Below are 13,167 nucleotides of genomic sequence, written 5' to 3' on the forward strand. Positions count from 1 at the left end.
TGCTCTTCCAAAGGTCCTGAGTTCAATTTCTGCAACCACATGGTGGCTCACAACCACCTGTAATGAGGTCTGGTGTCCTCTTCTGGCCTGTAGACATACACACAGACAGAATACTGTATCCAAAAAAAAAAAAAAAAAAAAAATACAGGGTGAGAGCCAGAAAAATAGCTCATGGATAAAGGCACTTGCTGTCAAACCTAATGACCTAAATTCAATCCCTGAAGCCCACAGAGTAGAATAGAAAACCTACTCTTACAAGTTATCTCTGGCTGACGCACACGCAAGCGCACGCGCACACGCATACACACACCTAGATAAATAAATGTAAAAGAAAAAAATTTAAATGAAGGTAGACTATCCCTAAGGAATGACACCGAAATTGTCCTCTGGCTGCCACATGTGCACATATACACACACAAGTTGCTACTGAGTTTCAGTGAAGTCTGCCAGTGACTTACAGTCTAGAATCATGCCCAACCATCCTCTTGTTCCCCTATGTCACATTTATGTCCCCTATGTGCAATTTATTGTCCAAAACAGAACACAGAAAAAAGAAACATCCCCTGGGAACAATTGTAATCATTCATTCATAAAAAAATGAAAATTTAGCTGCTGATTTGAGAACAGCCCAAAGCCCATATGTTCATCGGTTATTGAAATGTGGAAGGGTTCCTACACTTGAGTCATCCCCTTCTTCACAGACTTGTCACAAGTCCAAGGAAGCAGGCCGATTACTCCTGCTACCCACTCCCAGTTAGAAAGCATCCTTCCATGTAAACACTGAGAATAGCAGAAGAAAAAAAATCTCCTTTCAAACCACCAAGTTGTAAGATCACAGTTTGGAAGTGACAAACACTGGAGCCTCCTCCTTGGCATCACTAACCATCTTCCATTCCTACTGGAAAGTTAGTTGGCTTATATCACATGCAGCTAGAGCAGTACCCTGCTGGCCTACAGCACTTCCAAGTGCTACATAGGACCAATTATTACCCTGAAAAACTTCCAAGAAAGCCTGTAGCCCATCACCTGGGCTTAGCAATCAGAAGTAGTCCCCCTTGGTGGCTCTTAAGGCTTGTGGAGAAAGTTATTTGCCTTCCTACAAGACCCTGGATGTAATTGTGGTCACAGAGTGGTCAGCATCAAGCTGTATCAGGCAACAGAGATGACCCCTGGTCAAGATCCAGATGCACTCCCAACTTAACCTTGGATCCTGGTGTGTTTATTTAAACACTCAACCACTGACACACTCCTAGCTCCTCACTGGGGAATTCTAGGCAAATGCTCTACCACTGAGCTATAACCTTAACCTGGTAAATTTAAGTTAAAATGGGGTGGGGGGTATCCCCTAAACTAAATTTGGCCACACAGTCAACTATGTTTATAGTTATAGTGCCACATCATTTTCTCTGGATGTTCCCTATAGTGTTTTCAGTTCATAACTGAAGACATTACCACAGATAGCATAAGTCAGCCTCCATAGTCTCTAGCCACAGTGTGGAATTGGCACATTCTGCTTAGCATCCTATATCCCAGATGTTGTGTTAGACCAAATGGTGGCTTTTCTAATCCCAATCTCCACTTCCACACAGTAGCTTTTGTTCATTCAAGCTCTTCCCATCAGTCCATATAGGTCATAATAGATTCTGATATATAACTTTAGTGGTGACACATACCTTTAATCCCAGCTCTTGAAGGCAGAAGCAAGTGGGTCTCTGTGAATTTGAGGCCAGCCTGGTCTACAAATTGAGTTCCAGGACAGCCAGAGCAGTTACACAGAGAGACCCTGTCTCAAAAAACAAAACAACAACAACAAAAATGGCAGCCCTCTCTCCACCATGCAGAGGAATGGCTTTAATGAGGAAGCAAACCCACTTTGTATGTATATGTGCACGCATGTTGTACACATGGAGATCAGAAATCAATGTGGATTGTCTTCCTCAAACTCTTTCTTAGTTTTTGGGACAATATCTTTCAGTGACCCTGAAGCATACTGTTAGGGCTAGACTGACTGACCATTGAGTTGCAGGGGTTTTCCTGCCTTCCCCTCCCCAGTCCAGGGATTATAGGCACACACAGCCATGCCCAACTTTTTATTATGAGTTCTGGGGATCTAACTCAGTTCTTCATGCTTGCACAAGGTAAGCCATCTCTTCCAGCTTGCAAGCACTTCTTCTAAGTCTGTGACACAATGCAGGCTTGGGAGCTCTTGCAGCCTCCATAGCCACCTGCCCTGTAGTCATCCCAGAGCAGGCTGTTTATCCTGCCTGAGAGAAGACAGGGCTCCAGGGAAGGTCTGGTCTTCTGAGCCCCATTAAGAAAGGCAGCTGAGACTGCAAAAGCAGTGAAGCCAGTGAGCCTTTCAAACCCAAAACTTCCAGACCCCTTTTCCCTCCTGCTGTGACCCAGGGGTCAAGTGCCTGTTTTCTCAGTAAGACCCTTGCCTTGTTAATCATAACAAGACACCCAGTTGGCCTCTGGTTAGAAGTTGCCTGTGAGAGTTGAGCAGCTGCCACTCCACCTTCTGATTTGTGCTTAGGGATTTCACTGCCTCTAATAGACTGCAGGGGTCACCCTCAGTTCACCTGGCTCCTGGAAGTTTTTCTTTTCTTTCTTTTTTTTCTCATGAGGCTACTGATGTATAGTTTAGACTAACCTGCAACTCCCTATGTAGCCCAGGCTGACCTAAAACTTCTGATCCTCCTGCCTCAGCCTCCCAAGTGCTAGAATTACAAGTGTGTATGGAAGCTTTTCCGAAAGCATAGTCATTTGTCGATACAGGTAGAACGCAAGTGTATTCTAATTCCCTTGCCAATGAAACTGTTAGAAGACAAGTGAAAGAAATGTTTCAGTACTGAAGTTCTAGAATCCCCCAGTAAGAGACAGGGGTGTAGCTTAATAATAGACTACTCACCTTCCATGTACAAAGCCCTAGGTTCCTTCTCCAGCCTATAAAAACTAAAGAAAAATGTTTCTACAAAGTGTTGCTGTAAGCCAGGCCTCCACAGTCCAGACTATGGGCCACTGAACCATGTGTCTAGCTCAGGTTCTGGGCACCTGTTTGCCCCTGTCTGTCAGTGACCATCCCTCACATCTGCTTTCCAGGTCAGCGCTTATTTGGGGAGACCATCCTGGGGCTCACCCAGGGCTCTGTCTCCGACCTCCTTGCCCGCCCAAAGCCCTGGCATAAGCTCAGTCTGAAAGGACGAGAGCCCTTTGTCCGCATGCAACTATGGCTGAACGACCCCAACAACGTGGAGAAGCTGATGGACATGAAGCGGATGGAGAAGAAAGGTACTTGCCCACCTTCTGCCACCCAGGCACCATCATTCCCACACATCCTTCCTGGAAGTCTTTCCACAGAGATGGAGGGACATGGGTCCCTCATCCTGATCAGGACTCTGTAAAGCAGGGCACCTTAGTTTAGGCGAGTACAGCCAATGAGTAGCTCAAAAGACAAGGGAGACTTGTCCCTCTTTGGGGCTAAGAGTCTATAAATAAAGATTTTGTGACCCTTGAGCACATCACAGTCTGTGGTAATGGCTCATTTGCTGGCTGCCTTTTAGCTCACTTATTACATCTGTTACATCATCTTCTGGGTATGTACCTCAGACTAAAGGCTTGTGAAGATGGTGAAGAGCTCATTAAGATATGTATATTGATGGGCTGGGATTGTAACTAGTTTATAGAATGCTTACTTGGCATGTAGAAGGCCTGGGTTCAACCTCCAGTACTGGAGGAAATACAAGAGAGAAAGTACTTGAACCAGACATGATAGTACATACCTGTAAAGAGGAGGCTGGGGCTAGCCTGGGTGGTAGAGTACTCTCTTAGCATGTAGAAAGCCCTGGGTTCTGTCCCTGACCCTGGAAAGCTGGGAGAAGAGCTGCCATTGCTGGTACCATTATGTCAAAGGTCTGCCACACTGGGACCTCAGGATGCCTCTGCCTATCAGCAGTGTGCTCTCCACCCATCAAGGGCCACTTCAACTGGATGTGGCCCATCCTAAGGTGTGATTCAGGTCATAGCCTCCAGGGTAGCTCCAGGCAACACCACATACTTGGAAAGCCTAGTGACTTGCCAATTTTTTAATTTACTGTATTAAATTTCATGCAAAAAACACAGAGAATGCTATGAAGAAACAATAGACAATCCAGGAATAGGGCATGGGAGGCTGAAACAGGAGCATAGGCTATAGCCCAGTTCTTAGCATGTACACAGCCCTGGGTTTCATCACCAACATTCTGGAAATAAAGACAGGAGTTTAAGGTCATCTTTGCTACACAGTACGCCTGAGGAAATCTTATGGAGAAGGGAAGACCTATCAGAACTACTCTACAGAGTGAGTAGACCAGACTGAGCAACTTAGTGAGACCCTAGCTCAAGAATAAGAAAACAAGCAAAAGAAGCTAGTAAACAGTGCTGCTGAGTTCCAACAGTTTCCAGTACTTACCCAGATAGTATTAAATGCCCCACTTCTGTCAAAGCCAAGACCAGCCACCGCAGGTATTATACCAGGCCACCTTGAACCCTGTCCCTTCAGACGTTTACAAGAGGCTCTTTTATAGCCTCTTCCCCTTCCCCACCCCAGATTAGATATTCCAGGCTTTCCATGCCTCCAGCTTCCTCCACGTGGGCTCTGGTGCCATCTTGTGTCACAAAAGTGATACTGTCTTCGTGGAGCCCACACCTTCGGGCATCCAAGGTCCCTAGAATGGCTATTAAGCCATTTAACTGGAGCTACTAGATAGGGAAGCCTTCACTAACCTTCTCAGGCAACTGGGCACCTGACCTGTCAATAACACAGCAGGTGCTACTGCTTGGTCCTCCCCTTGGTGCCTGTGATGACTGTCACTTCCTGAGTATCTAGGACAGTGGTTCTCAATTTTACGAATGCTGCAACCCTTAAATACAGTTCCTCATGCTGTAGTGACCCCTCCAGCATAAAATTATTTTTGTTGCTACTTCATACCTGTAATTTTGCTACTGTTACGAACCATAATGTAAATATCTGTGTTTTCTGGTGGTCTTAGGTGACCCCTGTGAAAGGGTCATTCCACCCCCAGAGAAGTTGTGACCCACAGGTTGAGAACTGTTAATCTAGAGGTTGGCTCTCCTCACCTCACCACCCCCCCTTTTCCCTTCTCCATCTCTTTCTCATATATATGACAGTCTCTTGTAGCCAAAAGTGACCTTGAACTCCTGATCATAGCCCCCCCCAATTTATTAGGTAGCCCAGGCTATCCTGGATCCTAGTGGTCCTGCCTCAGCTTTTGGAGTGCTAGGATTAGAGACACCCACCACCACATCTGGCTTATGCAGTGCTGGGACTAGAATCCTCTACTGATCCCCATCCATAGCCCCCAGGATGTACCTTCCCAATAGTTTCCTGGTGATAAAATAGTAGGTAGAGTTCACTAACTACCTAGCATAAAGCTCTCTTCTTGCAACCAAGGACGATGAAAATACCAACCTCTCCAGAGAACAAGAGTTTAGAAACAGAAGAAGCAGTCAGGCAGTTATGCAAAAAGTGAGAATGATTAACTTGTATTCTGTTAAAATGTCAGGTATGGAGACACATATCTATAATCCCAGCACTCCATTAACTGAGTCAGAAGGACCATGAATTCCAGACCACCCTAGGCTACAAATGATAACCAGGACTAGATATTGAGAGAAATGGAGATGGCTCAGTCAATAAAGTGCTTCATTGCAAGCAAGAGGACCTGAGTTTCAGGCCTGGAACACACTTTATTTAAAAAATAAAAATAAAGTGGGGTATGTTGTCACACCTGCTTTTAATCCCAACAGGAAGGCAGAGGCAGATGGATCTCTGCAGTTCAAGGCCAGCCTGGTCTACATAGCAACACAGTAAATTCCAAGACAACCAGGGCTATATAGAAAGATCTTGTCCTTTAAAAAAAAAAAAAAAAAGACAGGCATGTACTTGTGATTCCAACACAAGGGAGTCAGAAAGACAAGTGGATCCTAGGGGCTCCTTGGCAGACCATCCTAACTTATTCAATGAGTGCCAGACCCATGAGAGACTCTGTCTCAAAACTAAAAGAAAGGGAGGGCCGGGCGATGGTGGCGCACGCCTTTAATCCCAGCACTCGGGAGGCAGAGCCAGGTGGATCTCGGTGAGTTCGAGACCAGCCTGGTCTACAGAGCTAGTTCCAGGACAGGCTCCAAAGCCACAGAGAAACCCTGTCTCGAAAAAAATAAATAAATAAATAAATAAATAAATGAATGAATGAATGAATGAATGAAAGGGAGGGCTGAAGAAGCAGCTCGGTGCCTGAGAGCACTTGCTGCTCTTAAAAAGGACCTCATTCGGTTCCCAGCAACCTTATGGCTGATACCTGTAACCCAGGACCCATGGAATTTGACATCTCTAGCACTGCACATGCTACATACTGCCCCACCCTGTCTCACCCACACATGCACATAATTTAAAAAGGGATTAGGGTGGATGACACCTGAGGAACATTGCTGGAGGTTGTCCTCTGGCCTCCACATGTGTTATGTACACATGTGCATACACACACACATGGCAGGAGTGGGGAGATGAGTAGTGTGACCAATTCCTTGCTAAAGCAATCACAGTGGTTTGTGGCTCCAAGCACTGTCTACTGTAACAGAGGCACACAACAGAGAGCCCACACAACATCCCAGGACCTCAATTCCACCACTGTGCTTCCCCCGTATACCTACATGTTCATTCAGGGTACACCTTAAGCAAGATCTCTTCCTCCGGATCCATCGCCATCCTGCCTTCATATATGAAAAACTCCTATCTGCACCATCTGTCAATCACTTTACATTTTCACAAGCCAATGGCTTTTGACCATGCCCTTGTCCTGTGTCAGCCAGGAAATGTCCCACATGGATGGTCTTTCTTTTCAGTCCAGCACCCAGGTATCAAGTTCTTAGACCTCCTCCTCAACTTTGGCCTGACTTTGTTACCAGACCAAATTCTTCCACCTTCCAGATCCTAAACTCAGACTCCTGATTCCCCAGCTATCTTATATCCTGCCTTTATTTCACTTCTTGCTCCACTTACCCAGGATGGCTCCCCTGAATTTCTGGCATCCCCTTCTGCTTCTCTGGTTATGGTCCTCTTCTCACCAAGTATCTTCCACTCCTCCAACCCTGAGTACCCCTGCTAGGGCTGTGCTCCAGGCACACTCCTCTGTCCCCCGTAGGCTGGTAAGTGCCTCTGGACTACCTCTAACAGACTGTTGCCTTTAACTTCTGTGGGGTCCTCAGTGTTACTCCACAGACCTGATGGCCCTCCCCATAGCCTCCTATAGAAAGACATCAGTGGTACTACCATTATCCCATGACCCGATCGCTGTTTCCAACTGTCCTTCTGATTCCAGGCTCAGGATCCTGCCTCAGTCTAGCCATCTGGGTTCCTCCCCAATGCTTTCTCCATAGCCTCTCTCCTCCACTTAGAATTTGTTCCTTATCTTTGTGAGGAACCGTTTGGGACCAAACTCAGAGCCAGTGTGCAGTAAGTTTATTTTCTACCACAGAGCCACACTCATGTCACTCACTCACTAAAATGTCACTCCTAGCCCTGCACTTACCCTCTAGAAGTCACATCTTTGCTTTTCATTTCTTCTTTCCTCCTTTCTTTCTTCCCCTCCTCTCCTCCCTCCCTCCCTTCCTTGTTTTTAAGACTAGGTCTTACTGTGTAACCCCTCATGAACCTGAACTGACAAAAATTCTTCCACCTCAGTCTCCCCAGAGCAATTGCCTATGTTTGTAGTTCAGCCTCCCAACACAGATAGCAACTTCACTGGCCACCCTTGCTTCCTTCCTTCCCGCCCAATACCACGTATCCTCTTGTGTTCTGTGGGTTTTATTTTCCCCCATATTTACCAAGTACAAAGTCCAGTCTAGTCCTTCCTAACATTCCTTCCTGTGGTGCTAGATAATGTTGTCAGTCCATCCCCTCAAGGTTCTTGAGCCCTTTCTATAGGACCAATAGCCCCTAACTGTCCCTCTGGGCCCTTTTTGGCTTCTCCTTGGAAATCTCCTGTGGTGATGTGCTGGTGTTGTAAGGAGGAGGAGAGGGCTGTGTTCCCAGCACTAGCTAGCTTAACCTCTGAAATAACCACATGGAAATTGTATTAATTAAATTACTGCCTGGCCATTAGTTCTAGCCTCTTATTGGCTAACTCTCACATCTTGATTAACCCATTTCCATTAATGTGTATCGCCACTTGACTATGGCTTACCAGCATGAGTCTAGCCAGGGTTCGTCTTGGGCAGGAGAATCATGGCATCTGCCACACTTCCCTTCTTCCCAGCATTCTGTTCTGTCTACTCCGCCCACCTAAGGGCTGCCCTATCAAAAGGCCAAGACAGTTTTCTTTATTCGATCAATGAAAGCAACACATAGAAAGAAGACCCTCCTACACCATGCTGGGGTCTGTTAGGGTTCCATTTTGATATTACCTTTATCTCAGTCATTGGCTTCCATTATTATTGTCTTCCTTCCCCTTTCTTCCTTTTCTCTGTCTTTCTCTCTTTCTTTCTTTCTCTCTTTCTTTCTTTCTCCTACTCTTTTTCTCTTGTCAGGGTCTTACATAGTCCAGGCCAAAGATGACTTGAACACCTACCTAATTCTCCTGCCTCCACTTGTCAAGTGCTAGGATTATAAGCATTCACCACCTCAGTTTAGATTTCCATTTTCTTTATGTGTTTGTTTTGTTTTTTAAAACTTTATTTGTTTGTTTATTATATGTACAGTGTTAGTCTGTATGTATGCCTGCTTGCCGGAAGAGGGCACCAGATCTCATTATAGATGGTTGTGAGCCACCATGTGGTTTGAACTCAGGACCTCTGGAAGAGCAGCAAGTGCTCATAACCTCTGAGCCATCTCCCCAGGCAGTTACAGTCTTCTACTGTCTTCTATGCCAGAGCCTATATTTTCTAGATGAACCAACATCATCCTTCAAGATGACCTTGGAATATCCTCTCTTGGAAAGTCTCTCAGCCCTTTCCAAGCTTTGTCCAGTGACCTCCATTAGTGCCCCTCTCAGGTACCCCAAGTGTCCCTGCCACCAGTGTATTCATCAAGTTGAATCTTTCCACAGCCCTTAACTAACTGTCAGGTTGGCCAGAGATAGCTAGGACCTCACATGACATCAGAGTGAGCCTCAGTATCTGCTGAGGACAGACAGTATGGTTCCACTGCAGGGCATTATTAGAGGTGGTGTTAGATTTAGTTTTGAGTGCTAGGGCTCAAACCCAGGGTATCATATATGCTAATCACTCTACCCCTGAGCGACACCCCAGCTATTTTGTTTTTGTCTTTTTTTCACATTACATCTCAGTATGTAGCCCAGACTGGCCTCAAACTCATGATCCTCCTGCCTCAGCTTCCTCACTGTTGGGACTGCATATGTTGTCCCACCACACTCAGCCTACAGGTTTTTCAGCATCCTGCTCTGTTCCCAGAGCTGAGGCTTTGAACTGGTTTCCAAGCTATCCCTAAGTTCACCTGCTCACTCTCTCTCCCTACAGCCTACATGAAGCGGCGACACAGCTCTGTCAGTGACAGCCAGCCCTGTGAGCCCCCCTCTGTGGGCATTGACTACAGTCAAGGCTCTAGCCCTCAGCCACAACACCAGCTGAAGAAACCTCGAGTGGTGCTGGCGCCCGAGGAGAAAGAAGCGCTGAAGCGAGCATATCAGCAGAAGCCATATCCGTCACCAAAAACAATCGAGGAGCTTGCCACACAACTCAATCTGAAGACCAGCACCGTCATCAACTGGTTCCATAATTACAGGTAGAGCCCTATCAAGAGCTCCAAAGCCTAGACCATGAGAACACACCCTACAGAGCACAGTGTGGCCCTTGGTTCTGAAGGCACACCCAAGGCCAAAACATTGTACAATGTGAACAGCTGGGTAAAAAGGCTACAATTCCTCTGGGAACTGAGGAAACTTTATTATTGTGCATGTGCGTGCATTTGTGCATGCTTGTGTTGACTGGAGGTCAGAGGACAACTCTCAGGTTTCAGTTCTCTCCACCCGCCTTAAGGGCTTCTGGAGTGGAACTCAGTTTGTCAGATGTCTGTGCAGAGTGCCTCTATCTGTTGCTATCTCTATTTCTATATGCCTACCATCTTGCCAGTGGTGGCATCATCACTTTAGACAGTGTCTTACTACATAGCCTTGTTTGGCCTAGAATTTGCTACATAGGCCAGGATGGCCTCAAACCCAAGAACTGAAATCAAGAGCGTGTACCACCACATCCAGCCCTAAGGGTCTTTTTTTAAAAGCTAGGAATTGGTAGGGTGTCTCAGCAGGTAAAGATGCCTACCACCAAGCTGACTACCTAAACTTGATCCTTGGCCCCACACACAGAAGGAAAGAACTGACTCTTGCAAGCCGTCCAGACTTTCACACATGGCATGTGGCTTTGCCACACGTACCTCAAACACACATACAAAGAGAAAATAAACCATGAACAGATAGTTGAGAATTGGCCTACGTTCCGGTGTGACTTGGCAATAGAGCTCTTGTCTAAAATCCAGTGAGGAGCTGGGGGTGTGGCACAGTGGTACAGCCCTTGCCTAGCATGGACAAGACCTTGTTTAAATCCCCTATGCCTCCCAAACATTCTTTTCTGTACAGCTTTTCTAGAAATTAACTCTGAGGTTGCAGTGGTGTAGCTGCTGAGTAAAAGGCCCTGCATTCTGTCACTTACACTCAAGAAAATAAGCTAAAATTTAGAAGATAATGCCAGCCATGGTGCTACACACCTTTAACCCCAGTATCTAGAAAAACAGAAGGATGGAAAGTTGAGTCTAGTCTGGGATACAGAATAAGACCCTATCTCCAAAAGTAAATAGATAAGTGTATGCCCTCCAACCAGTACTCAAGCTCCAGATCACTAGTTGTATTTTACCAAGAAAAGTCCTATACACCTACTAACGAGGCTGCTGTATAAGGTCAGAGATCCTGTACTACCCTTTTGCCACATCCAGCCCATTCACCTCTGCCTTCTCTCACTCCAAAGGTCCTGTAAGAACTTGCATGATGGTACACACTTGTAAACCTAGCACTCGGGAGGCTGAGGTAGTAGTTCTAGCCCAACCTGGCCTACTTACTAAAGCCTTGTTTGAGAAAGAAGCTTGAGAGCAAACAAACTCAAAAGCCCACACTTATTTATCTAAGTTGTGTAGCTAGTAATTGGCAGAGACATACTTGCATGCAATTTATAAGATTTAGCTTAGCTACACACTTAACCTGTCATCTCCTGACTGGGCAGAACAGAACTGGATGCTCACCCCACTGGTATCCTTGATGTCACAAGGCATGAAAACCGATTATGAGCAAAGCCACCTTCCCATCACAGCACCAGGGACTGGGCCTCCAGTTTCCAAGTTCCTGAAGCTACCCTAGGAAAGCTGTTATGCCTGGATCTTCCTGGGGACCTATCAGAACCTCACAGCTCTAAGGTCTTCAGGATGGGGACTGTAGAGATGCTCAGCAGTAGAAGCACTGGCTGCTCCTCCAGAGTTCAGATCCCAGCACCCACATGGTGGCTCATAGCCATCTGTGACTCCAGTTCCTGGGGATCTAACACTCTCTTCTGGCCTCCATGGGCACCAGGCATGCATGTGGTACACGTACATACATGCAGGTAACACACCCAAACAAAATAAGGAAATGTAATTTAAAAAGCTGGGCAAAGTGGCCTTTAATACTGGGGAGGCAGAGGTAAGTGGAGTTCTATGAGTTCAAGACCAATCTGGTCTACATAGTAAGTTACAGGACAGCCAGAGCTGTGTAGAGACCCAGTCTCAATAAATAAACAAATGAATGAATGAACTTTTAGGATGAGGTTCTGATTTCACTCTAGCAAAAACATTTAACTATGGACCAGGTAAACAACTGCCCCAAGGTTCTCATATGTTGAGCCGAACCACATCCCCTCAATAAAGCCTAGGACAGGTCTATAACCTCAGCTATTCAGGAAGCTAATGAAAGAAGGTTTACAGTTTAAGGCTAGCCTGGCTACAGAGTAAGTTCAATGGAAACTTGGAAAGACCGTGTCTTAAAATTTAAAAGTCCATAGGGTAGTAGTGGCGCATGCCTTTAATCCCAGCCCTCAGGAGACAGAGGCAGGCAGATCTTTAAGAGTTTGAGGCCAGCCTAGTCTACAGAGCGAGTTCCAGGACAACTAGAACTGTTACACAGAGAAACTTAGTTAAGCCAGGCATGGTGGCCTTTGGGAGGCAGGGGCCAGCAGATCTCTGAGTTTGAGGCTATCATGGTCTACATAGTGACTTCCAGAACAGCCAGACTATATATATATATAGTGAGACCCTATCTCAAAGAAAAACTAAAAAAAAAATATATATATATATATACACACACACACACACACACTTGTTTCAGGGGTTAGAGAGATATAGATTAGCAGTTAAGAGCACTTGCTGCTCTTCCAGAGGACATTGGTTTGATTCCCAGCACCCATACAGCGGTTCACAACTGTCTGTAACTCCAGTTTCAGGAGAGCCAGCACACTCTTCCGACCTCCAACGGCACCAGGTCCACATGTGGTACACACAGATATATACAGGCAAAATACCCACTCACATTTTTTTAGTGAATAAAAAATATATATGCTAAATAAAAGCATATATTTAGTCTCCTTCCTTCTTAATCAACTGACTTCCCCACTGAGTCTGCTCCCTTCAGAGTAGGGAATCAGTTGAAAATACACCATTGGGTAGAGGCCTGACAGAAGTCTCTGGCTCAGAGCTGAAGTTACAAGATTCCCACCTTGGGTTACATCCAATAAATGGCTTTCCAACGAAGTTTCATTTATTTAGTCAGTGAATATGATCACATGCCAGGAACCATGCTTGCTGCAACACAGTGGAAGCAGCTGGTTAATGGACCATCAGAATAAGATGGAGCTGGAAGAAATGGGCCAGCCAGTAACTACACCATGGAATTCCAGTCCTCTGGAGGTTGGAACAGGAGGATCCTCTGTTCAAGGCCAGACTAAGTGAGCCAAAATCAAGACTATCCTGACACAGTTTCAAAAATTAAAATAGCCGGGCGGTGGTGGCGCACGCCTTTAATCCCAGCACTCGGGAGGCAGAGGCAGGCGGATCTCTGTGAGTTCGAGACCAGCCTG

General features: G+C 46.0%; 1 protein-coding gene across 6 annotated transcripts in view; it reads left to right on the top strand.

The window, feature by feature from the left end:
* Cux1 (cut like homeobox 1) overlaps positions 1–13,167 on the top strand; it is a 333,866-nt gene that overhangs the window by 292,283 nt on the left and 28,416 nt on the right. For 4 of the 6 annotated variants that reach the window (XM_005344582.2, XM_005344581.2, XM_026784688.1 and 1 more), the window contains 2 exons: positions 3,103–3,291; positions 9,535–9,799. The exons of the other annotated variants lie outside the window; for them this stretch is intronic. In XM_005344582.2, the coding sequence (XP_005344639.1) occupies positions 3,103–3,291; positions 9,535–9,799 (454 nt within the window). The remainder of the gene's footprint in view (positions 1–3,102; positions 3,292–9,534; positions 9,800–13,167) is intronic. 6 annotated transcript variants of the gene reach the window in all.

This window comes from Microtus ochrogaster, chromosome 2 (assembly GCF_000317375.1).
Source record: "Microtus ochrogaster isolate Prairie Vole_2 chromosome 2, MicOch1.0, whole genome shotgun sequence".
Taxonomy (NCBI): Eukaryota; Metazoa; Chordata; class Mammalia; order Rodentia; family Cricetidae; genus Microtus; species Microtus ochrogaster.